Genomic DNA, 27,848 nt, shown 5'->3' with positions numbered 1-27,848 from the left:
CTTTTTTTTTTTCTGATGGTTTGAGTGGCTTCCTAGTTTTAAGTTTCCTGTGATCCTCAAATGAACTCGCCCCTATCATGTTAATTTACTTTATACGGGTCATGTTAATTCAATACATAATATATCTTGTTGATTCAATACATAATATATCGTGTTGATTCAATACATAATATATCTTGATGATTTGTTGGTTCAAACCAGAACATGGCTTACACATCTCATATAGAAACTCAACTATCAAGAACCGACTAGATAAACCTAAAGGTTGATTGGATCTCATATTAGTGCTTCAGTTTTCGTATCTTCATGCAAAATCACTTTTTAATGTATACGTAGTGACTGAACTGGATTTTAACCACTATACCTGCTACTTCACTGCAAAACAATCTTTCTATGAGATAATGCAAAGATTAAGGAATAAACTTTGCGATTGCTAACACTTTCAAGGAATGAACTTGTCACTAAGTTGCAAATCAAACATTGTACAGTAGTTTGTTAGCTTTCAGTAAAAGTACTGCATAAAAATTGCAAACTTCAATGTTTACTTCCATCTTTCACAAGTTTAAGAGCCCTAGTAACTAATGTAAACCACGTAGAAAAGGCACCCATTTCAGTACCGGTTCCATGTTTTGCAGGTAAGTGACGAGTATAATCTTCACAACAAAAAAAATGGCAAAAATCAAATTGCATAAAAAAACCAAAAAAAATAAAAATAAAGCAACAATACTATCATATTCCTTGAGCTTTAACCAAAATTTATGAAATAAAACAGTCTCATCTCATTTTTAGTTTATATAAGAAAAAGAAATGGTATAAAATCCAAAGACTAAAATGAAACAAAACAGCTATTGCACTGATCTTCCAGACAAATAAGCTGAAATCTTCTCTCTCAAAACCAAACCATTCTGGTCATCATCCGAATTACAAAGGACTGGGCGGTAATCCAAATCCTGAAGGTGCGAGAACACGTGCTTCTCTTGAACTTCATCTTCCATATCAATAAGTATATTATGCAGGATGCAACAAGCAAATATAATCAAGGGTAATCTGTTTCTGTCTGGTCTCCACATTACTCCTTTAATGATCTTCCAGTTCTCTTTCAACCTCACAAATGCTTCTTTCGCCACCATTTGTGTCTTTAACAACATTTCATTGAACTTCACTTCAGAATCAGAAAGCATGTCACCTTGATATGGAGTTATTAACCATTTTAGTAAAGGGAATCCTGAACTACCAACTATATATTCTTCTATTTCAATTCCTACTGATAGTTTTCTTTTTTTCCCGTTTAATCTCTCCCCTTCTTTACATCTTTCGAAAAATGCTGACTGTTTATGGATGTGCTCATCAGTTAATCTTCCTGGACACCCGGCAACAATATCACGGAATTTCAAATCAGCATCCACAATTGCTTGAATAGTCATACTTTGATTTTTCTCACGATCACACCAAACGTTAGTTGACCTGTCTGCGTTGGAGAGAGACATCAAAACGTGAGTGGTGTCGATTGCACCACAGCAATTTGGAAGACCTCCAACCTTTTCAAGCTTACGTTTTATGTCATCCATCGCACATTCAGTTGAAGACCATTCGAGATGGGAGAGTCCTTGAATTATCAGAGTATCCACGAACCGTTTAGTTAGCTGAGCAACCGTGGTTTGGTTTAGATTAAGTGAACGTCCGACCCATTTCAAAGATTCACCAGACCCTAACCTTGTTAAAACAATGGCAACCTTATCATAAAGGCTCAACGGATTTCCGTTGACGTCAGTTAAACTTGTAGTCTTGGCCATCATTTTTTCTTTTACAAGCGAACAGATATAGTCAAACGTTTTCATTGACATCTTGAACATAGACTCAAAGGTTTGTGAATCCGCTGATTCTTTTAAACTCCCTGAGAAATAACACAAATTTGATATTTTTTATATAGATTCTGATTAGGATTTATCGACATCTTTAGCCACACCAACATTTGAAAAGATCTGGCAGAGACTTTGATGAACTAAGAAAAATGAAAACTTTCTAGCTATACAGAAAAATATACTATTTACATAATGACATACATAATTATATCCATATTTGATATTTTCATCACTTAACAAACATCTTACCACATATAGACTTCATAGAAGAGTGGTGTCAGTGAGGTCAAAACTAGCCAAGTTTTAACTTCAAAGAGACTCAAACTTACAACTACATATTATAGATAGAGAAGTAATGGTTAGAGATGGGAAAAGACCCAGCCCGGCCCGTATTTTTTTTGGCCCAGTCATAACAATATGAAAAAGACCGGCTGGGCTTTGTGCTTTTTTTGGCGCGCATTTTAGAACTGACGATAAATTTTGAAGTATAATAAAATATTTAGTTCATAATGAGTTTTTGAATGACAAAACTTGTTAACATAAAATGTTAAAAATGACAGTTAAATATTTTCTTGATATTTATACAAGAGGACAGCCATATGCACAAAAGAGAGCTACTGGGTTTTCATCATATCCTTGTCCAAGTCTATATGAATGTTAAAGTTTTCACAAAGCTTTTCAATGGGTGAAGTCCAACCTCCATTGTGCCTGATGTCTACTGCCACAATTAAATTATCGTTATAGGTCGGGTTTAAGACCCTATAGTGTCATTGACATTCTGAATAATCTATGACCATGAAGGACCCTATAATGATCTAATCCATCATTGAACCAAGTTCCAACGGAGATCTTGTGGTTGAAGTTGATGAATAATGATTCCTACGATTACGTGCAAAATTAACAAATCTTAAAAATGTACAGCATATTTAACATTGACCATGTGTTTGACTTTTCCATCCATGGCCAACAGCAATCACAAAGGGCTCAAAGAGTGTCTTTTGGTGCAAATTATGCTCTTTGTGTTGGTGTTCTAGCAGCATTTCCAAGTTAAAAAGTTTATTATTTTTTGAGGAGTCACAACCTCTGCGTTGTAGAGAACTACTTTTACCATTGCGTGAAATTAGTTTTGAATGCAAAAGGACCATGAGAATGTAGTGTACTAGATTCATGCCATTCTTCTTAGTTTGACATACAACAATACATTATAAGAGAAGGCCAAAAACAACAGTTTTGAATCATCTGATGAAGTCATTTGGTACATTCAAGTCAAGCAGACTATCTATTTAGATCTGTAAAATGGTTCCCAAACCCTTTCTAAGCATCGAGTAGTGGTGCATCACGGTCAACCTTTTAATTATAGACTGTGAACCCCGGAAAGAACACACATCTAGTCAATACCTCCACATAGCATCATAAATTTACCCAGAAATCCTATATTAAGCAGTCAAAGTATGATCTTTTACTCTTTTAGTATCAAGTGAGTCAGTTTTCAAAGTCAAAGTTGATAAAACCTTGTCATGGTAACATTTGACACATTGAAACAAATACCAAATTAAACACCTTTAGAGATTATAAAGCAAATGCTTTGGGTGAACCTTTATTCTAAAAAGATGACTTAAGGTAATCAAACACTTTAATGTTAAACAAACATAAGGAACACAAAAATAAATGTCTAACAAAAAAAAAACAGATCCTTCAAGTTTATCCATTGCAACAAAAATCAACAAAAACATGAGGTACACATTGATTTACTTGACATAAAAAAACAAAAAATCCCCTATATATAAAATAAAAAAAAAAAACATGAAGAAACATCCCCACAATCACATTCTACCAAAACATAACTAAGAAAACCAAATAAACACGTAAGCAAGCAAGAAACCTTAAATCAAATCATACCCACAAAGATTAAAAGAACCATATATACATATGTATATACAAATTAAAGCAAGATACTTAAAGTAAAAGATACATAGATATAAATAGATAGATAGATGTATGTACCATGAAATCTTTTGGTGAAATCAGGCCACCAATCGGAAGGATGTTGCTGTTGTTGAGAAAGCGGCGGAGTAAGATTAAGGCTGCTGCTGCTGCAGGTGGTAGCAGACTGTACATCCATAGCCTGTTTCTTTTTTGATTTCAACTTCTTATTATTAATGGGCCCCATTACCACAAGATTTAACAACAACAACGACAAGTACTAGAACTTAAAGTCAAGAAACCTTGGAATGAATTCTTTTTTAAGGATAGATAATATTGGAAAAGAAAAGAGTCAAATGATGTCTCTCTGAAAAACCAACTAAATGGGGTTTCAGAATATCGTAATAAGAAGGAAAAACGGGTTTTTTTGGTTAAGGAATTTGAATGTAGACAGCATGCAATATATGATGATGATGATATATATATATATATATATAACAATCAAATCATAACCAATTTAAAATGAGAACAAATTAGAATATTTAAAAACTACATTTTGATACATTAAAAGTCCATAAAACTGACATAATGCATAACTAATTATCATTATTTAAGTGTTTAACAACACATGGATCTGCCAAAATAAAAAAAAATCACGTTTTTTGTTGGATGCTTCATTTTGATAATATGCATCCAAGATGGATGCACAAAACAAAAAACGTGATTTTTTCGATTTTGAAGGATCAATGTGTTGTTAAACACTTAAATAATGATAATTAGTTATTCACTATGTTAGTTTTATGGACTTTTAATCCATCAAAAAGATGTTTTTAAGTGTTCTCACCGTTCTTATTTTAAAAGTGTTCTCACCGGAGTGTTACCCTATATATATATATATAAGTGCCTTAAGTCGTTTTTTGGGTGAAATAAAACTTTAGAAAACGATTTTTGGAAATTAGGATTTAGGAATTGAATAAATTTATATATTATTTTTATTTTATTATATGTAGCACTCGTACAACAAAAATATAGAAGGTGTATTTGGTATTTTTATATACACATGTCATATACATGTATATCCGTGTATACACATGAAATTATTATGAAAAGTTGTACGAGTAATACAATTTAATAGATTGGTAGGAATGGCAATGGGGCGGGTAGTGATAAACCCGAACCCGATAAGAAAACCTCTACCCGAACCCGCCCCGATCCCCGTCGGGTATCTTATCGGAGATCCCCATCGGGGGTAAATGGTCCCCAAAACAGACCCAATACCTGATCCCCATTATAAAACCCGAAACCCGACCCGATATTAGGCAAAATATATCAAACAGAATGTTGACTGTTGTTATAGCAAAGTAGCAAACAAAGACTTTGTACTAACACAAAAGATGCAGAATGTTAATCGAAAATACTAACAAACAAAAGCTAACTTCATTTTGTGTAAATTTAAGAATATAAAAGTTGAAACGGACTGTGGGCTTTGGCGATGTGAACTGTGAAACAAAGAAGCAATGTAGTTCTTATTATTTAGTGGTAGTTATACTTTATGTATGATATATATACATATTATCGGGGTCGGGTCGGGGTAACCATGCCCCAGTCACTGCCCCGAACCCGAATAAAAACCCGATAATTGCCCCGAAACCCGATAAGCTTGCCCCGCCCCGCCCCAAATCTTTCGGGTATCGGGTTTTCCCATCGGGTTCGGGTTTTTTGGCCATCTCTACGGATTGGGTTTTGCGAAAGCTGAGCGATGGAATGGGGTCTAATCGGAACTCACAATGTGGTAATAAACAAAGAGAAAACCCGAAAGAAAACACCAAAGTGGGGTGCGACGTGACGAAAGTCAAATGATGGAAATGTGTGTCTTAATATTTAAAAAGGAATTGATATTCGTACCATTTTTTAAAATTATTTTATACAAATAAATTAACAAACTGTACACAATGGATGCATAAGTGTGGTAACTTCATTGAAATATTTGGTACTAATATCATCCATTTAAAAAGGGAAAAATTGTGCAAGATCCCAACAAAAACTTGAAAAGTGTGCAAGATCCCAACAAAAACTTGAAACAGAAAGACTCAAACCAATTAAGCGGTGTCTAAATCCGGACAATGAAACGGGATGCAACATGGTCAAATCGAAACTCACAACGTCGCAAGTCATAATTCACATCAAGTTCTATTAATATTGAACATAATGGTTAAAATATACAACGTGTTTCTATTGTTAATCATTACACGTTATCGAGGGGAAAATTAGGTTAGTAAATAATGTGTCATTATGTTTTTTTCTCAAATATTCAGTCGGTATACAACATCGGAAAAACATCATCGTATAATACATTAGACAATGAGATGTTGATCATGGACCGTTACAAATATTTAGAGGGAAAAACCCTAAGGTATTGCCATCTCTAAGAATCGAACTCAAAACCTTGGGTAAAACCACATTAGACAACGAGATGTTGATCATGGACCGTTACAAGTACTTAGAGGGAAAAACCCTAAGGTATTGCCATCTCTAAGAATCGAACTCAAAACCTTAGGTAAAACCGAAAATGTCTCCGACCAGTTGGGTTGACCTTCATTGACGGGACGTTATGTAAATTATAATTTGGATGGTTAATTTGTACTTTTATAAATAAGTAGATTTTTTTTTTTGAAAAATAAGTGTTAATCAAATTAATCACACTACTACGTAATTACTGAGTGGTAACATAGTCACAATTAGAATAAAGATTAGATTACATTAAAACTATTTCAATCACTAGAAGTTCGATATTTAATTATGCATTACAAATTTACAAGACTAGTCATGGAAGCAATGATAATGAGCAGATGGAGATTTTCTTTGTTAAATTATATGGAATTAATCCATTATGAATCCATCTTTAATTGACTTTTGGATTGAGACTCAGGAGGATTTGTTATTGGTTAACGAACTGATGAACGCCTAATTAGTCTAATCTTAAGATATGAAAATAACAAGTTTTGTGAAGATTAATAGACGATTAGGGCTTTTTTTATGTTTGTTTAAATGTTTCAGGTCTTTGGTGACAAATTGAAGTTAAATGGATCATAAACAAGTCAAGCAAAGTCAAGAATCAAGTCAAGAAGTGTCAAGGCAAAAATCTGGAAAATTGCCATTTCTGGAGGGCAGTCTCAGACGCCCTGGTGACAGTCTGGGACGGCCCTAGCTGCACTAAAAATCTGAAAATTAGGGATTTAATTACTTTTCAGTTTATAATTCCCTCATGGACGACTTGGGAAGTAACCACTTCATATTTTCTCATCCCTGGGCAGTTTCCTAACACACACAACACCTCAATTTCATCATCAATTCATATTTCCATGGAGATTCAAGCCCTAATTGAAGAATCAATGATGATATCAATGATGAAAATTATAGGCTAATTCTCTTTTGATCATTCTCATGTGAACAATTATGTAAGACTTTTATGTTCAACCTTTCTCATATTCATGTTGGATTAGATGTTTAATTCTTAATTGTGTTTTGCATCTAATGTTGTTTGGATTTGAATGAATGATTACATGTCTATGACTTTGAATGAATTTCATCCATCCTTTGATTTCAAATTATTGTTTATCATGGATTTTTGAAAGAATCTCTTATAAACTTGTAATTCTATGTTAATGAATTGAAAATCTAGTTGTGTCAATTCCTCGGTTTTTCATTATCGTGAATCATCACAACCAATTACTTTAGTTCTTAAGTTCATTCAATCCAAACATTATAACGAATCATGTCTATGTGGTTTCCAACGAATATAAGTTAGGTTACATATTTGAAAGCATAATTGGGAGCATGAGAATGGTCTACTTTGTTAATTGAAGTATTTTGTTAAGTTTATGCTTTTAATCAAACAAATCAATCAATCAATCGATTTTAAGCTTGCCACAATACATGCATCACACTCTCACAATATGCACTCCCCTCGGGTTCATATTTGAGTGAATTGGCAAAAAATGTGCCAATATATTTATATATGAAGCTCTCAACTCATTATTGCACACTAAAAGTCATAGGCTAGTACACAAATCGAACCAAAACCTCATAACTTAAACTATTACTTCGGTATTCATACAAAATTGATGGAAATATGGAATGAAACACGGTAATGATTCTCAATTGGGCGATTACTAGAATGATTTAGGAACATTTCACTTTTGGTTCTTTTGATCAACTTACATGGATAATTGAACTGAATTTCATTTATGACCATATACTTTGACTTTTCAACCTGATTTTTCAATTTGACTTTGATTTGTTCTTTCTTTCGATTCATCATTATAAACAACACAACTTTGAGCTATTAGCGGATTTCATGACGAAGTGAGGTGAAATATGGAGTGATTTGTATGATTGTTTTTAGTTTTAAGCACATAATTCAAGCTAGAGGTCTCGACACGGTAAGTGTACTAGTTCTAACCTAATGTACAATAATGGTTCACACAATATGATAAGGATCACAAGAAACAATGCTACGCTAACAATCTAAATCAATCGTCGACGAGGCGTTTTTCTCTCATGAAATTGAAGGATATAACGGATAAATAAGTGTGATACATGCATTGCGACTCACAATTGACATATTACCTTCAATTGTACATTTCTATGTTTTTACTTGCTAGCAACTCTATCAAGCGGCTCATAAATCAATCATATCATACAATCTAGCCTACACTACCTAGCCCCACTTACATGTACTCATCCAATCACAAGAAAACCTCATTTTACAAACATATATAACTAATATAACTCAAACATTTTGTCTCTTTGACTCAATTCCATATTACAAGAGAATAAATCAACATCTAAACTAGAGACGTAAATGAAATTAACTAGAAGTTAAATCTACCTACGAATTGAAAATGCAAAAATTTAAAACAAACATAGAAAAAGCACATAGTCACACAAGAGAAATAGAAAAATGGATAGAAAGTACCAATCACTGGCGTGGACCCTGAGGTGGTCCAAAGATCGACTCCATCAAACTCCGATACAAAGACTGGCCATCAAATGAATCATGAGCAGCAGTGGAAGAAGAAGCTGCAGAAGATGATGCTGGGGGATCACTCGGACCAGTCTCCATCCTACCCACACAAGACTGCCGTGGTAACCACTCAGAATCGTGGCTCTGAGGATAAGCTGGATGTTTCTCCTCCTCATAATCTCCTATGGTCTGAAAGTTATAGACTGGAGGAGTCTCGATAAAAGGAAGTCCTGCAGTGTGATCCTCGTGATGACGAACGACTTCAGTATATTGGAATCTTCTCCTGATTTCCAACTCATGAGCATATGCCATTGCCCGTTCATAATCTCTCTGCTTTTGTCGCCTAACTCTTGCTTCTTCAGCTTGTTGAGCAGCCAAATCCCGCATACTCCTCTCAAAAGAAGTCCATCGATGATAATCACTAGGCCGCTTAATCCCAACACTCGGCCTATTTCTCCCTATACCTGCATCTAACACACCAGCACATATCCTTGGTAGTTCTTCCTCATTCCCCACATTATCACCACTAGGCTCACCATGCTCGTCAACATCGACAGGCCCCACAAGCTCCAATTGAGCCTCAACCTCCTCCAAAGTTAACCCATCCTTAGGAGCTATCAAACGCCCCATTGACTTCAAATCCTTTAGAATCCTACATTGAGGCCTATCCTCCAAAGCCCACTCAGTTCCATTCAACAATTTCTTCATGGTAACAACAACTTGATTCACCGGAATTGTGGGTGAGTCAATTGTAGCGGCTTTATGACTCAAGATTAGGCGAGTAATGAGCCTCGGATAAGGAATGATCAATTTAACCTTCTTGTTGCGACCCTCCCAAATGTTTGTCATGATAATGTGTCTAAGTGACAAATTCAACTTTCCAGTTACCAAAGCATACAACACTACAACTTCTTGTAACCTTATTGAACCCTTGTCACTACTTCTTGGACAAATATTCCAACTAATAATTCTCATGATCAAACGGGGTAACGGTTTTAACCTAGCACGACTCAACTTAATGTTTAAATTCAAAGCATCTCTAGGATAAGTGAACAACTCGGCTATCATCTCCACCAAATTCATATCCGGAGCTACCCCATTTAACACATCATCAGACACAAAATCAAACGGCTTTTTCGACTTAGGACCTAAATCAAACTTCACTATTTTATACAAAGTTTCAAAAGACATTATGACATCATTACCATCCACCTTACTGACTAACTTGGTGGTCTCGGGAGGTTTCTTACCGGCAACTTTTCTCAATGACCCAACCATTCAATAATAACTTCTAAATTTACTTCCGGATCATCATTATTATTCCACACTAAAGCATTTTTCCAACCAATATTTTCAAAAGCTTCAATGAACCCAAAACCCCTAAAATCTTTCAACAAAACTTTCCTTTCACCCAACAATTGTTTTTTCATATTTTCGGCCGTACCCATTTTATCTCTAAACAATTCACATTGCCATTTATAAGGTAAAGAAGATAAGGGCTTACTACACGGTCATTCGGGTTTCTCTTCTTGTTGAACCTCCATTGCTTGTTGTTGGGTTGTGTCATCTTCTTCGTCTTCTTGAATAATCATCTTTCTTTTCTTCTTGCTCGGTTGATTTGAAGACGGCTCAATTGATTTGGCCAAGCTTTTCATCAACTTTCCTCCTATTTTTGTCATCCTATTAAGAAAAATAACTAAAAAGTTACAAACTTTATTAATGGTTAACAATTAAAAACAAAAACAAGAAAAATCTTCAAAAATTCGTTTCTTGACTCACTTTTCCAGAAAAATCTATGTCGAAATTGAACAAACAAAGGTAAGGGTTTTGTAGCTCTCGAAAAATTATGCGATTTTGAATCAAGAATTGTTTGATTTGGTTAAGAATTTATGGAGATATGATGATTTAAAGATTTGGGGTTTATAGAGAAAAATTGTTTTTGAATAATAGAGGGAGAGAGAGACGATCGACTGGTTAGATAGATACATGGATCGGTTTGTATATGTGTGACTATAATTAAAAATTTTCCGATTTAAAAAAAACATAAATTAAAGATGTGAGTACCCGACCCACCTACCAGACGGCCCGACCCACGTGTCAAACGCCCAACAAAACTGGTTTGCCACTGTTGGCTTACCGTCTCAGACGTAGTCAGCCACCATCCCAGACGGTGGCTTGGAAAGTCAAATGTGGCCGTCTCGTTCACCATAAGTCAGAAGATACCAGCGTCTAGAGACCGTGCATTTTTTTGAGACATTTCAGAAGCCCGTCTCATACGCCTAATCACCGTCCCAGACGGTTGTTGTTTTTGAGCCAACGTGTCAAACGCTTCCAGCCACCGTCCCAGACGGTGGCCTGGAACATGGTGTTTCACCGTGTGGGTCGACGTAAGACAGACTCTGAGGTCGTGTGGCACCCGTCCACCATTTTAGAACATTCAAGGAAACCGTCCAAGACGGCTGGTCAACGCCCCAGACTTTTTTTTTTTTAAGTACAACACATAAACTTTAAAACTTTAAATATTCTTAAACCAACAACTTTAAAATTTATTTAAAACAAATTTAAAACATGATTATTAAACAAAGTTAAACTTTAACTAATTAATCTTTGTAATTAAACAAACCACAAATGATTAATTAAACTTTAAACTTGATTTAATAACAATTGCAATTATATAAAATTTTAACTCCCTTCCCCAACTTAATCGTACGTTGTCCCCAACGTACACATAAATTAGAGATAAGTTAGTCGGCTCAATTAATTGCAAAAACGATCTCAACCCAAACCGACCTTCCCCTACTTAATTCTCAAACATGGATGCCGAAAATTATCCAACTTGTGTAACTATGCGACGAATCATTAAAACAACTAAATAAAAATAAACGAAAGCGAAAACATACCAAAAATGAAGATAGAAAGCAAACAAACAATGGGTTGCCTCCCGTTTAGCGCTAAGTTTATTGTCCTCAGCCCGACATTACCTCAAACAATTTAAGCAACCTCATATGATGGTGGACTTGAGATGAAGTTCACCATTTCCTTCTTTGTCGCTCCATTGATGTCGGTTGCATCCAAATACGGCTTCAATCGGTGTCCGTTGACCATCTGCTTTCCCCATCTTTCCGGTCTTCAATTTCAACTTCACCAAATTTTGCAACTCTTGTAATCACATATGGACCCATCCATTTGCTTTTGAGCTTTCCCGGAAAAAATTTTAGTCTTGAATTGTAAAGCCAAACTTTTTGGCCAACTTCGAACACCTTCTTCTTCAACTTAGCATCATGAACCGCTTTCATCTTGTCTTTGTATGTTGATGCGCATTCATATGCTTCATTCCTCAATTCTTCCAATTCACATAGTTGTAACTTTCTTTCCTTACCTGCACTCTTAAAATCTATGTTAACGGCCTTGACGGCCCACAAAGCCCTATGTGCAAGCTCAATTGGAAGATGACAACCCTTTCCATAAACCAACCGATATGGTGTGGTTCCAATAGGTGTTTTGAAAGCGGTACGGTAGGCCTATAAAGCATCGTTGAGTTTGGTAGACCAATCTTTTCTATCGGGCCTAATCGTCTTTTGCAAAATTTCTTTAATTTGCCTATTGGAAACCTCAACTTGACCACTCGTTTGTGGGTGGTAAGGAGTAGCAATTCGGTGGTTTATACCATACCGTTTGAGAAGTTTGCCAAACTAAAAATTTTTAAAATGAGACCCCCCCATCACTTATGATGACATGAGGGATTCCAAATCTTGAGAAAATATTGCTTTGTACAAACTTACAAACAACGGTATGGTCATTGGTTCTAGTGGCTATGGCTTCTACCCATTTGGAAACATAGTCTACGGCCACTAAAATGTAGTAATTACCAAAGGAGTTAGGGAAAGGACCCATGAAATCAATGCCCCAAACATCAAAAATATTAACAACTAAAATTGGTTGCATGGGCATTTCGTTTCTTTTGGTAATACTACCTAATTGTTGACACCTAACACACTTTTTGACAAATTCAGCGGCATCTTTAAAAATGCTAGGCCAAAACAAACCATACATTAAAACCTTATAACCTGTCTTTTGGCCGCTGAAATGACCTCCACATGCAAATGAGTGTGCATGAGTCAACACCTCCTGAATTTCTTCTTCCGGAACGCATCTTCTCACCAATTGATCCGGGCCAACTTTGAACAAATCCGGCTCGTCCCAAATGTATTGTTTTGCTTGTGCCAAGAACTGTTGCTTCTTTCTTTTAGGCCAATGTTCCGGTATCTTACCTGCAGACAAGAAATTCACAAAATTTGCATACCAAGGAACAACAGAAATGGTTAGTAAATGTTCATCCGGAAACGTTTCATTGATCTCCTTGGTTGATCCATCATCCATGGTTTGAATTCTTGACAAATGGTCTGCCACCACGTTCTCACTTCCTTTCTTGTCTCGAATCTCCAAGTCAAACTCTTGTAGTAGCAACACCCATCGAATTAGCCTTGGTTTTGCATCTTTCTTCTCCATCAAATGCTTCACCGTGCTATGATCTGTGTACACTATCACTTTGCTACCACAAATGTAAGAACGAAACTTGTCAAGTGCATAAACAACCGCAAGCAATTCTTTTTCGGTGGTTGTATAATTCAATTGGGCATCCGATAAAGTCTTGCTTGCATAATAAATCACAACGGGTTTCTTGTCCACCCATTGTCCCAAAACAGCCCCAATTGCAAAGTCACTTGCATCACACATAATTTCAAATGGCATGGACCAATTAGGTGATTGCAAAATGGGGGCTTCAACCAATTTTTCTTTCAAAGTTTCGAAAGCTTTCAAACACTCTTCATCAAAAACAAAAGGTACATCTTTTAGTAACAAATTACACAAAGGTTTTGTTATGACACTAAATCCCTTGATGAACCTTCTATAGAACCCGGCGTGTCCAAGAAAAGAACGGACACCCTTGACATTGGTTGGAGGGGGTAAAGTAGAAATGACTTTGATTTTGGCTCGGTCAACTTCCATGCCTTTGTTTGAAATCACATGACCCAAAACCGTCCCTTCTTGAACCATAAAGTGGCTCTTTTCCCAACTTAACACCAAATTTGTCTCAACACATCTTTTCAAGACTTTTGTAAGCTCATCAAGACACTTGTCAAAGGTTTGGCCAAAAATTGAAAAATCATCCATAAAGATTTCTAGTGAATCACCGACCATATCTGAAAAGATACTCATCATGCACCTTTGAAAGGTGGCTGGAGCATTACATAACCCGAATGGCATTCGCCTAAAGGCAAAAGTCCCATAGGGGCATGTAAATGTGGTCTTGTGTTGGTCATCGGGATGAATAGCAATCTGATTATAACCTGAATAACCATCTAGAAAACAATAAAACTTCTGACCTGCAAGTTTTTCGATGATTTGATCAATGAATGGTAATGGGAAATGATATTTTGAAGTAGCGGTGTTCAATTTCCAGTAATCAATGCACACCCTCCACCCGGTGATGGGTCAAGTTGCAATTTACTCACCACTATTTCCTTTCACCACTTGAATTCCAGCTTTCTTAGGCACCGTTTGTGTTGGACTTACCCACGTGCTATCCGAAATTGGGTAAACAATTCCAGCATCCAACCATTTTAGCACCTCCTTCTTCACAACTTCACGCATATGAGGATTCAACCTTCTTTGAGCATCACGTGAAGGTTTTGCTTCAGAATTGGTGATTATCTTATACATCACAATTGATGGACTAATGCCTTTTAAATCGGTAATTGTCCACCCAATGGCTGCCTTGTATTCCTTAAGCACTTTTAACAATGCTTTTTCTTGCACTTCTTCCAAATTTGATGCAATAATCACCGGCAAAGTTTGTTCTTCTCCAAAAAATGCATACTTTAAATGAGATGGGAGTTCTTTCAACTCAACTTGTGGTGGACTTTCAATGGAAGGTTTGAGATGAGTGTCAATGTGATCTGGTAGACTTTCAACCAAATGAGTCCATGGTGGTCTACCTTCTTGAATTGCCATGATCTCCCAATCCTTCTCTTCCTTCTTCAATGTCTCACTATGCTCCACAATTAACCTGTCAACCAAAGCACAAGACTCCCGTGTGTCTTCCTCACTTTCATGAGAAATGCACTCGTCAATGACATCCGCCATAAAGCATTCGTCACTAACTACGGGGTTAGAAACACTAGCAAAAACATTTATTCTAATCTTACGGTTGCCAAAGGTCATTTCAACCGTACCCCTTCTACAATCGATTAATGCATTAGCGGTGGCCAAAAAGGGCCTACCCATGATGACATTGGGCTGCCTCACATTACCGCTTGGTGCAAAATCAAGAACCAAAAAGTCTACGGGGTAATAGAAATCCTCCACCTTCACTATGACATCTTGGACAATTCCTCTTGGAAGTTTAAGAGACAAATCAGCCATTACCAAGGTGGTGTCGACTTTTTCCAATGGTCCAAAGTCATATTGATCATACAACATACCCGGTAGGATACTCACACCCGCCCCCATATCCAAAAGTGCCTTATTCATTTTAAAATCACCAACTTGAATTGTAATTAAAGGCGCTCCCGGATCTTGGAGTTTAGGTGGGAGTATACCCATCACAACGGCACTAACTTCTTCATTTAAAACAATTTTCTTTGGAAGCTTATGTTGTCGTTTTTGGGTACACAACTCCTTAAGATACTTAGCATAAGCCGGAACTTGTTTGATTATGTCAATAAGAGGGATGTTGATTTTTACTTGCTTAAAAATTTCCCACATTTCTTCCTCATGGGGACCTCTTTTCCTAAGTGTAGGCCTAAGTTTTGGATCAATCAAAGCCAAAGGAAAAGGAATGGTATTACCCTCCATATCCTTTCCTTGTTTTTCAGAAAATTTACCATTAGACCTATTGTTTTCTACCTCTTTAAAAGACACTTTTTTATTTGATTTAGGTAAAACAGGTTCCGGTTCATGCTCACTATCTTGGTCATCATCAACATCCTCCACCACACCATCAACCAGTGATGATGGAGGTTCAACTTTATTATCATAAATCCTACCACTACGAAGAGTACTTACATTGTTTATCTCCACATTCTTGACATTCTTCGGACCGCCACTTTGATGTTGTGGATTGATCTTCGTGTCACTTGGTAGTTTTCCTGGATTCTTCCTCGATTCCGACACATCCTCCGCCAATTGACCTACTTGCTTTTGCAAACTCTCAACCATCTTGTCCAGAATCTCAGTCTTCATATCCATCTCTTTCAAGTACTCCATGATCTCCCCGGTTGATACTTCCATTGCTTCCCGAAGGTACACCTTGGTTATTACCTTGTTGATAGTTCCTTGGATAGCCTCTATTGAATCCTCCCTGATTTTGACCACCTTGGCAATTCTCTTGGTTGTAATTTCGGCCTTGGAATGGTTGAAATGGTGCTCCACTGTTTTGGTTGTTTCCTTGAAAGTTCGGGTTGAGTTGATTTGAAGAATTTCCATACCGAAGGTTTGGATGGTTTCTCATTCCCGGATGATAAGTGTTGGAGTTCATGTCAAATGGTCTCTTTTCTCCATACACTTGATTAACTTCTTCAACCTGTTCCGGGATCAATGGACATTGCAAAGTTGTATGTCCAAGTTACATCACAACTTTCACAAATCGGATATTCTTGAGAAACATGAGCAACACCCTGATTTTCAGCTTTCCCCAACTTAGCAAACTTCCATTACAAAACTTCAAGTCGATCTTTGGTGGCTTGATCACTTGTAGATGATGAAGAAGCTATTGGATGTCTTGCTCTCCTATTTGATTGAGCTTGCCTTTTCGAATTCACACTCATTTTCTCCAAGAATTCCCAATCAACATCTTCGGGATTAGTCAAGAAAGTTCCATTGCTAATTGAATTCACATCTCTTTTCTCTTCCGGTAGTAAACCATCATAGAAAGCTGTGATTAATTCCCATCTAGCAATCTCATGGTGTGGACATGTTCTCAACAACTCATTAAACCTCTTGAAAGCTTCATGAAAAGTTTCACCCGATTGTTGCTGAAAATTTCTTATTGAAGTTCTTGCATCACTAGTCTTTTGCATCGTGTAATACTCATCCAAGAATTGTTGTTGCATTTCAGCCCATGTAAAGATACTACTCGATGGCAATGATAAAAACCATTGCTTTGCTTTATCCTTCAAAGTGAACTGAAATAAGACTAGTTTAACTTCATCCGGAGAAAATCCTTGACCTCCAATGGTACCACAAATAGCCTCAAACTCCGACAAATGCAAATAAGGCTCCTCCGTTGCTTTACCATAGAAACTCGGTAAAATACTCAAACATTGAGGTCTAACTTCAAAAGCTCTACCCCTTAACACCGGTGGTACTATAGGCGAAACATTAACGGCTATGGCGGGTCGAAAATGACTATCAACTCCTTGTGGTGGAGGTTGATAGTTCATGTTTGGAATGACACGGTTGTGTGGTTGGTTAATGGGTGGGACTCCACGACGGTAGTGACGTGGTGGTGGTCCTTGAGGAATTCTTTGGTTGATGTATTGAGGTTGGTTAAATTGAGGGTATTGGCGGTTTTGTGGTTGCCCATAATCATCTCCATCATTCCAATCATATCCATCATCATGATTATCGAACCTCCCATCATTCCAATTATCAACCTTTTCATACACCGACTCCGTACACCGTGATCCCTCTCCAACAAAGGTTGGTGTTCCAGTTCGGTGAGGAGTTGTGAATCCGCTTCTCACGGATCGGGGTGGATGTTGTTGTTGAGGTTGGTTTTGGGGTTGGACATTTTGTTCAAGGTTGGGTTCTTGTTGGGTTCCGGTTGGTTGAATAATTGGTGGTATATTTCCGGGATTACTCATGTTTGCACGGTGAAGTACTCGGTTTCTCCTAGCTGTTTTCTCAATTTCCGGATCAAACAACAAAGGTGATTTCTTCTTTGAATACCTCGTATGCATAAACAACCTGTAACCTACACAAATAACACACCTAGCGTAATTCGGAAATACAAAAATGCAAAGAAAATAAACAAACTACTAACAACACTAAATTAATTCTTTTTGTATTTTCTGAAAATTTTAACAAATTGAAAGCAACTTTAACACTTTGCACACTGATTCCCCGGCAATGGCGCCAAAATTTGATCGTTGTCGTTGGACCGATCAAAAATAAAACTAATTACCACTAATTAGCTAGGGTAAGTCGAGTATCGTATCCACAGGGAATCAAGGGAAAGTGTTAAACAATTTTATAAAATTAATTAAACTAGACATAAACTTAAAATCGATTGATTGATTGATTTGTTTGATTAAAACTAAAATTGAGCATAAACTTAACAAAATACTTCAATTAACAAAGTAGACCATTTTCATGCTCCCAATTATGCTTTCAAATATGTAACCTAACTTATATTCGTTGGAAACCACATAGACATGATTCGTTATAATGTTTGGATTGAATGAACTTAAGAACTAAAGTAATCGGTTGTGATGATTCACGATAATGAAAAACCGAGGAATTGACACAACTAGATTTTCAATTCATTAACATAGAATTACAAGTTTATAAGAGATTCTTTCAATAATCCATGATAAACAATAATTTGAAATCAAAGGATGGATGAAATTCATTCAAAGTCATAGACATGTAATCATTCATTCAAATCCAAACAACATTAGATGCAAAACACAATTAAGAATTAAACATCTAATCCAACATGAATATGAGAAAGGTTGAACATAAAAGTCTTACATAATTGTTCACATGAGAATGATCAAAAGAGAATTAGCCTATAATTTTCATCATTGATATCATCATTGAATCTTCAATTTGGATTGTCATCTCTATGAATTTGTGATTTGATGATGAAATTGGGGTGTTGAGAGGATGAGATTTGATGATATCAACATGATTTGATGATATCATCATTGATCGGTCCAACGACAACGATCACGAACATGGTACCTGTACAATACGGCAGCGGTGGTGGGGAAGACGGTTTAGTAGTGTCGGTGATGGTACTATTGGCGGTGGTGGCGGTGTCAAGTGGTGTAGATTGATGTAATTGTGATTGTGAAAATTTTTAGTAGATAAGGGCTTAAAGTGTTATTTATTAAAATAAAGGTTTAAAATATAAATTAATTTATTAAGGAATAAACATAAAAAGTCAATAGTAATTCTGGTAACTCAAAGATAGAATTACCTAAAATAAAAAAGTGGATTCTCTTTATAAGGTAGTATAAATTGGTTTTTAATAAAGATTTTGCTAAATATTATCCTAACTAGATTTTAGACCCGTGTCCAACACTGGACACGGAGTTACGATATTATCAATATTAGATCATACATTTAATTCATAAAAGCTTATAATTTTGAAGATATACGGTTCTAGATGTTATACTTCGCAAGTTGTAATACAATAATCGTAGGTTCATCACTGCCATTATTAGCTAAGACATATTGATGAAATTGTTTGCCGTAGTCATTTCACAAGACACATGCTACAATAATTTTCCTATTATAGAATTATTTGAAACCAGTTGTACTCATAATGTGATATTATTATGAAAGATGATTAAGAATTAGAATATAAATATGTTTGTGATCTTGTACTTGACATTCAAGTATATGTATTTGATCATGATATAGACCGTAACACGAATAGGTGTATTTTCAATCACCTGTCCTATGATAACTAGATGTCAATTAGGATTGTTTTCATATTATTTGATAACAATTAGAACTCTATTTGAGTGACAATTGTAACATTAAATAATTAAATATATAAATATTGTCGTTCTAAAAAATATATAAAAAAAACTCTCAATTTGATGGTTACGTATAATTATATATATAAATTTTTTTTTAAAGTTGATGGTTAAAAATAAAAATAAATTAAGTATTCAGGGCTAAAAAGTGTCAATTATTGATGGAAAACAAAAAAGTGTAAGTTAATGAGACTTTTTCTACAAATTAAAATAAATAGTAATATAATAATACATTTGGATATTGATTATTAAGATTTTTAATTTATATTTAATCTAAATGATGACATAATCGAAAATCAATTTAATAAAATTGAGCGATTTGATTGGTTAATAAGTCATTAGTTCAACTGTCTTATAGTATATATTAAAATTAAGATTAAGATTAAGATAATAATTTCGATACATCTTTTCTTTCGTTCATCTAAAAAATCAGAGATATCCATATACACACAAGCAGAGGTTGATTATAAATCTAAAAAACAATTATAAATCTAAAAAACAGATATGAGCTATAGAATATAAAATAATTATAAAAACAAAAATTACCATAAACTAAAACTAAATTAAATTACATTGAAATTCATTATTAGGATAAAAACTACAGCCAAAAATCAAAAATAAAAAAACCACCTACAAAAGTAAATAATGAGAAAAAAAACTTAAAAATCTCTCGTACCTTATTCGAATAAATACTTTTATGAAACAATCAAAGAAAAAGAAAAATAAAACGAATTTTGAATTTCAATATGAGAATCAAGAGAATTATAGTTTAAACAATTGTTGTAGTAGTCGATTAGATTTTGGGAAGTCGTTTAATTTCATAGTGTTTTCAATTAGATTATGGATGGGAAATCATTTTCCGATAATAGTTCCAAAACGTATCCTCTTTCTTTTTAAGTTTCTTTCTTTTCTTTTTTTTTCTTCTTTTTTTTTTTTTAATCAAAATCCGTATATCTTTTAGGATTTTACGGATATTTTTTAAGGAAAGAGTAACAGCCACTTGGCAACTTTTTAAAATTTTAACTATAGGGATCCTGTTTTATGAAAAATGAAGATTCCTAAGGTTGTAGTCAAAGAGTATAAAAAATAATACTCCCCCTGTTCCACTAAACTTGTCCACTTTTATATTTTCAAAGTCAAACTTTATGAACTTTGACCATAAATATTTTTGTTTGTATTATATAACATTTGATGAAAGTTATATGAATTGATTGTGTTTTATATGTGTGTTTCATTGGTATAACTTTCATCAACTATTATATAACACAAATAAAAATATTTATGGTCAAAGTTCGTAAAATTTGACTTTGAAAATCAAAAAGTGGACAAGTTTAATGGGACAGAGAGAGTAGGACATTTATCATAATATTCATGACTTAGTTTTTGAAAAGGAAAGTACTGCTCCTCCCACAACCCTTTTTGTGACCAAATTAAAAAGAAAATAATAAATAATAAATGTGAGACAAATGATTGAAAAAGCTGCCGTGCGAATGATGCCTTAAGTCGGGTTTTCACTCCTCTCCTCGAATCTCAAGAATGAATGGTTGATCGTTGCCTCTAAAAAAAACCATAAAAAACGACAATTGTCTCCACAGAAAGACCCCTTGGTTTTGGCAAACAAAAATACCCCATGATTCTCTAACTTTCTCTTGTAGGCCTTTACTAGTGACTTGAACCACCACTAAGGTGCTAAGGTGCCAAAGTAGTCAAACATCTTGATTGGTTTCTCGTAGGAATCTCATTAGATGAACATAATAGGAATGACCGATAAAAAGTTGAGAAACGGTCTCGAAAATACCTTGATCAAGTTGTGTACAACTTACTCAACAACTCATCTTCCCTAAATAGAACAAACCTTATACGTTTAACTTTACTTCTCAATATTTAGGGGCGATCAACATATAAACCCATCCAATTGTTAACATATCATTTTAGTGTATCTTTGGAGTGAGCTTTTTGGAAGTTTTTGGGTATTTAGCTTTTTAGTTTTAAACAATAATTTTTTTTTTATTATGATCAAAGCTTTGTGTAAATGCAACTACTTGGAGCTTACATTTTGAAAAAAATGATAACTTTAGAATGAAAAGCTATTTCATAGAGCTTCTGGTGAGCAAGCTATTTTGGCATCTCGAGAGAGCTAAGAGTTTAAGAGGGTATTTGGTATTACGATTACAAAACAAAATGTGCGTTTTCAAAATAGATTATACGTTTGAAAAAGCATGTAGGTACATGTTTATCTAAAACTGCGTTTTCATAACCAATAATCACCTTTTCATACAAACATTTTTTTAGATTATTTGCTTTTTACAAACGTAATAGTCAGATAATCACTTTATAACGCAATCCCAAACACCCTCTAAGTATCCAATATGGAAAATGGTTAATGTGCCTAATCAAAGTTAGACAACTAATCTTAATCACACATTACATCAACAGTTTTCTCATCTCAAGCGAGACTGGACCACAATATTCGGGTTTATAAGTCAAACATAAATACCATTATGGAAAGGAACCACTGGTAAAATCGAACTGGAATCATCTATGAATACATGCTTATTCGGTTCCATTCAATACCAATTATAACATATATATGGTTAGATAAATCCAATATCTATCTTTTCCTCTGTTACTTTGTGTTGGAAACTAGGATTTGTATCAGCAGCCCAAAGTTTTGTCCAGATTACATTGCAAAATGAAAGTGAACTGAACTGAACTGATACATAAATCAGTTATTGATACTCATATTATCAAATTTATATGTACTGTTCAACATATGTTCAGCCTGTCATCCCCCTAAAAGTAACTTCCTATATGTTTCGAAATTATATGATCATTAAACAAGTGCCTATGTCGAAAGCGTTTGTAACAATGTACCTTTGGTGACTAACAGATGAAATCCATATATAAACATTTCTTATCATACGAATGGAACTTATCTATATTCCATCACAAGTATAAAAATTAATCAATTTTAAAGTTTTTTACTATATAAATAACAATGGAAGAAACAAAACTGTTATAAACAAAAACAAGCATACAAAAAATCAACAAAGCCTATAGTCCTACCTATACTTACACTATCGATCTGCAGCGGTCCCATTTGAGTCCAGATCACTGATGGTCTCAATATCGACACTCTCTACATCTGGAATGCGATCAGGAATGTCCGAGATACCCCTCATACTATCTGCATCATCAGCATATCCATAAGAAGCTTCCTGCAACTGAAGAGCATACTCCAGATTCCATAAAACATCACCCATTGATGGCCTTTCATTCCCATTTTCATTTAAACATTTCTGAGCAGTTTCACCAAACTTTCTTAAAGATTCAAGATTTACTCTACCAATTAAATTTTGATCCATAATCTTCTCTAGTTCACCTTTCTTTTGCCAATTCACAGCCCATTCTGCTATATTCACTTGTTCTCTCGGTAAAGTAGGATTTATAGCTGGCCTTGCACACAAAACCTCTAACATCACTACCCCGAATGAGTAAACATCTGATTTTTCGGTAAGTTGCTGTCTACGGAAGTATTCAGGATCAAGATACCCGAAACTACCCTTCACTGCAGTACTGACATGCGTTTGATTAATACTAGGACCGAATTTTGACAATCCAAAGTCGGCAACTTTAGCATCAAGATTCTCATCTAACAAGATGTTGGTCGTCTTTACATCTCGGTGTATGATGGTTTCGGCTACACCTGTGTGAAGATAATGCAACCCTTTTGCAGCGCCAACCAATATTTCAACCCGTTGTTTCCAAGTCAAGGGAGGGAGGTTCGAACCATACAAGTGTCGTCTTAGGGGCCCACCAGCCATGTACTCATAAACAAGGATCATTTCGTTTAGTTCTTCACAGTAGCCGATTAGGGACACTAAGTGCCGATGGCGAAGTTTGGATAGCATCTCGATTTCTGTCTTGAACTCCACTAAACCTTGTTGAGATTGTGGGTTTCCTCTCTTGACAGCCACCACGAGCCCATTTTCAAGAACCCCCTTGTACACTTTTCCAAACCCACCCGCCCCTAATACCAAGCTCTTGTCGAAGTTACGGGTTGCTTCACGAACCTCAGAAAATGATATCATTTGACCTAAACTATTTGTGCCCGTGGCGGAACCAAAGGTGTTTGATGAAAACTTTGTTCCTGAATTGCCAACATAAGTCGGGAGAGCCGACCACCCAACTGAATCTTCCTTTTTTGGTTTCTTTTTGCGTCGTAAACACAAGATAAACATGAATGATATTATTAAAATCAGAACAATCACTAAACCACCACCCAGACACGAAAAAAGCACAATCATCATTCTCATTTTCTTACTTTTCTTGATGTCATTTGAATCAAGATTCACAGCCAATTTCCCATCAAGACTATCACTAGGATTGCTCATTTTCATGATCTCTAAACCATTTAATAGTGCTGTGGGTAAATAACCTGTTAAATGATTCGGGCCAATTTGAACCAAAATTTTATCCGAACCCATTGACATATTGGTAAAAAAATCGACAAAAAATGCACTAGCTAACCCTTTTGCCCTACGTGACACATCAAGAGATTCAATAGCAGATTGATTGTTAATATAAACATTAAACATCAAATCATGTAATCTCGACCCAACGATATCACAAAAATGAAATCTGATAAAGTAACCAAAACCTTGTTCGACTTCAAACTGCCACGAGATATTAAAGCTCTGGTCATTAACCTTTGCATCAGCCATTTCTTCGGCAGTGGCATAAACCCAATTTGGAGCAATGTCACTCGAAACCCCATCATGGTACCTAATCAAATCAGGGTTTACAGAAACATTCCTAGCAGTAGCCAAATGAACCAAAAACGGTTCATCAGATTCCCATTTCCTCCATAAAGAATCATTCTTGAATGACAAACCTGACCCACCCATATCAACCCTATAAACCGTCTCAAACCCAACATGAACAGGAAGCTCATAAGCAACCCCTAAAGGAATGGGAATCACTTTCGACCCAAAAACCTTATCAGGAATCCAAAGAATTTCGATACCATTAACAAATGCAATCGAGTTATCCCAAGGCAATAATCCCAGAACCAATTTCCCCGAACTCGAGCCACTAACTTCAATAACATATTCTTTAAAAAGATGGTAACTTTTATTTCCTCTAAAGAAAGCAAACTCATGAATCAAAGTAATCCCATTTGCTTCCACAGAAAAAACCGCAGAATTCAGGTCAAACTTAGGGTTCTTAACAGGATAAAAATGTAATCTTAACCAATATCTACCAATTTTCTTCGTACTAAAAGTATATATGGAACTAGTACGAAAAACTCGAGCTGAAAATAAGATCTTGGAGACACCCTTTTGAGAATTGGAAACATTTATGTTAGAAAATGGTGAAATATTGACATGGGCATTCTTGAAATCAGATTCAAAAACCCTGCCATCTTCTAACTGAACTGGGTCAGTTTGCCCACAAGAAATTAAGAAACTATCAACATGGGTATGACTATTTGAAGTGCAGATCACAAAATGGAGATAAATAAAGCATAAAAAGGCATAAAGTTTGAATCTTTTTGAATGAAACATTGCTTGTGATGTTCTTAACAAGTAAAGATTGAAACTTTATGTAAAAAAAGGGGGGAATTGTTGAGCTATGATTTGGACATTACCTTAATTAACAGAGGAAGTGAAGAAAAGAAAGACATGAAAGGGAAGTTTTAGGTGGCAGAGAACAGATAGCTGGTTACAAATTGCAGGGGTGGGGTAAGGGAGTAAACCCACACACATGAGGATAGAAGTGATTTAAGAGGAGAGGATTAAAGAGGGAAGGGGGTTTATGGGTGGCAGCTGGGAATGCTCAACTGGCTTACTCTTTCATTAGCTGTTATATACAAAAAGGTTATTTTCGTAAAAGAGATGTTTTTAGTTTTTTTTACGTTTTTATTTTTCTTCTTTGTTTGTGTTTAAGTTTTGAGATAAACATTGTAAACAGAGTTACTCCAATAAATAAGGGTTTCCTCGTTGTGTATTTTAAATAGATATTTTTATTTTGAAAAACTCTCTATCATAGACTCTGTTTAAACAACATATGTTTAACTTTCCGTTATCAAATCAGGACACGAAATTTAAAACGAAATTCAGCATTTAAAAAAAAGTAAGTTTTGTTTTTTTAAAGGTTATTCAAAGAGACGAAAATCAACATATCTTCGTAGTTCTTTCTGAACCTTTTATCAGCCTACTCCAACCACATGTCTCTGATGTTCAAAACTTCAAATCTCATATCTTTTATGAAAATATAAAATGACTTATCACCAATGTTACTTTTGATTGATGACAGTTTGTTCAAACAGTATTTGTATTAGTCAAATAACCTCAAACCCACCCATCTTATCTAATTACTAACTTTTAAAAATATATTATCTTTATAATTAAATAATAATTGCAAAATAGTTAACTAATGGATAGTAGATTATTAAAAAAATGGAGTTTTGGAAGTAAGATGACAGTTTTTTGTTTGCTTGCAGATCTATAGGTGAAAATCTAGCTTAAACTTCACAATTAGGAATGATACTTTAATTAACCGACAAAAAAGTGTGAGAAAAATTTTGTTGGGTTTTGTATTGTTTCATTTAAAAAATTGCTAATCATTTGAGATATTTTATTTGATTATCTTAAGTTTATCAAATGCTGCCATATTTGGATTTGTGTTCCTTAACCTTTTAACATTGATGTGAGTTCGTTCAAATTTTGAAAAACGGATTAGAGTTTTTTTTTTCTTTTTTTCTTTTTCTTTGTACCAAAAACTTGAAAATTGGAACTAATACATGTCAAGCAGTTTATTTTGAATAAATTATTTTTTTCCTTATAGAAAGAACAAATTATTTTGTTTATATAGTGCTACCAAAATATAATTAGTCCAATGGCTAAAAAAGTTGAGAGATTCAATAAAACAAATGAATTTATTTGATATGGTTTTTGTTATACTACAAGAAATAAAAGTTAAAAAGAGAAACACGAAAGATTTGACGTGGTTACTTCTACAATCGTTTAAATATATACAACTATTTTCGTTAACTCTCATCAAAGTGATCTAGTCGTCATTGTCTTCATAATGTTGGGGAAATTCGAGATAACAAACAGATAACCGGATATAAACAATTTTTGAAGGCACGTGATCGCTTTCAGATTGAATCAATTTGACGGTTCACCCAAACTATTCAACCGGATACAATCAAAGATTAAGAATTTTCTGTGTGTATGTATTTGAGAGAAAGAACCAGAAAAGAAGAAGAAAAAGAATGATCAAAATGTGTTACGGGATTTTGTTTTATCAACAAAAAAAGGCAGTTATTGCAAGGTTTCGAAATTGCCATTTTTAGTCCCTCAAGTTTCAAAAATTTAATTTTCGGAGGGATTTTTACTATAGCAATTTAATGGACCCCAGCCAGGGGCTCTGCCCCTTGGACCCCGCTCCCAGGGGCACTGCCCCCGGACCCCCGTACCTTAAGGGCTTCGCCCTTAAAGTCATAATAAATTCAAATAGGTGTGCACTCCGCACCACCAATCCTATATGATGTATTATTATGACAATACTGATCAAACAAGTTAACCCAATTACACTAAAATATCCAACACATAACAAGTCTTAAGAAAAAGATTCAAAATATGTTTTAGATAACTTGAAAAGGAAAAAGCTCATTTGTTTACTCGTTTTAGCTTAAGTTATGTTATTCAAAGAGAGCTCGTGTAAAATTATTTTACTATGTGTATCAAGAAAGTTCAGTGTTGAGTTCTAACTATAAAGAACTTATACGTCTGTCATGTTTCGAGCCTAGCGACTCTTGACTTGCTTCATCTACTTATTTTTAGAAAAACATGGTTTCAGAAAGCTTATATCGAAGACAGATGTAAAAAGTTTGTGTTTCACTCAAAGGGGTTGCGTTTTAATGCTTGTTTCATATATCAGATTCAGGTTGTGAGCTTGATCCGAGATTGCGTGGGAGCACGTGCTTACTCCATTTATATTTTTGTGTAACACATTTGATATACCACTTGTGGTTTTAAAATAGTATACAACATTTATTGTAGTTTGCAAGTGAGATCCTTGAATAATTATGAACTTACACTATTGTGTTATTTAACTCACTGTCATGTTATAAAGAGCACCGAAATCCGAATCCCTCCATTCAATTATATTCATTAACATAATTCATAATTGTAAGTAAAGGATAGTAAAAGACAAAAAATTAACTTATAAAGTTCAAAAAGAAAAAAAAAGCAAAAA

At 35.0% G+C, this 27,848-nt stretch overlaps 2 protein-coding genes and 1 pseudogene across 2 annotated transcripts; 1 reads left to right on the top strand and 2 right to left on the bottom strand.

The window, feature by feature from the left end:
- Positions 1-707: 707 nt before the first annotated feature.
- On the bottom strand, positions 708-4,215 carry LOC122605565 (protein ALP1-like). The gene is made up of 2 exons (XM_043778524.1): positions 3,867-4,215; positions 708-1,894 (listed from the first exon to the last, which is right to left on the bottom strand). The coding sequence occupies exons 1-2, from the start codon at positions 4,030-4,032 to the stop codon at positions 846-848; spliced, it is 1,215 nt and encodes a 404-aa protein (XP_043634459.1). The 5' UTR covers positions 4,033-4,215; the 3' UTR covers positions 708-845.
- A 12,555-nt stretch (positions 4,216-16,770) lies between these two features.
- On the top strand, positions 16,771-16,869 carry LOC122606366 (annotated as a pseudogene).
- Positions 16,870-22,458: 5,589 nt separating this feature from the next.
- LOC122602860 (receptor-like protein kinase THESEUS 1) lies at positions 22,459-25,403 on the bottom strand. The gene has a single exon (XM_043775466.1). It carries the CDS (start codon positions 25,148-25,150, stop codon positions 22,661-22,663), a length of 2,490 nt encoding a protein of 829 aa, XP_043631401.1. The 5' UTR covers positions 25,151-25,403; the 3' UTR covers positions 22,459-22,660.
- Between the last annotated feature and the right edge of the window lie 2,445 nt (positions 25,404-27,848).

Source organism: Erigeron canadensis, chromosome 6 (genome assembly GCF_010389155.1).
Source record: "Erigeron canadensis isolate Cc75 chromosome 6, C_canadensis_v1, whole genome shotgun sequence".
NCBI lineage: Eukaryota > Viridiplantae > Streptophyta > Magnoliopsida > Asterales > Asteraceae > Erigeron > Erigeron canadensis.
This window is presented reverse-complemented; position numbering and strand designations above follow the sequence as displayed.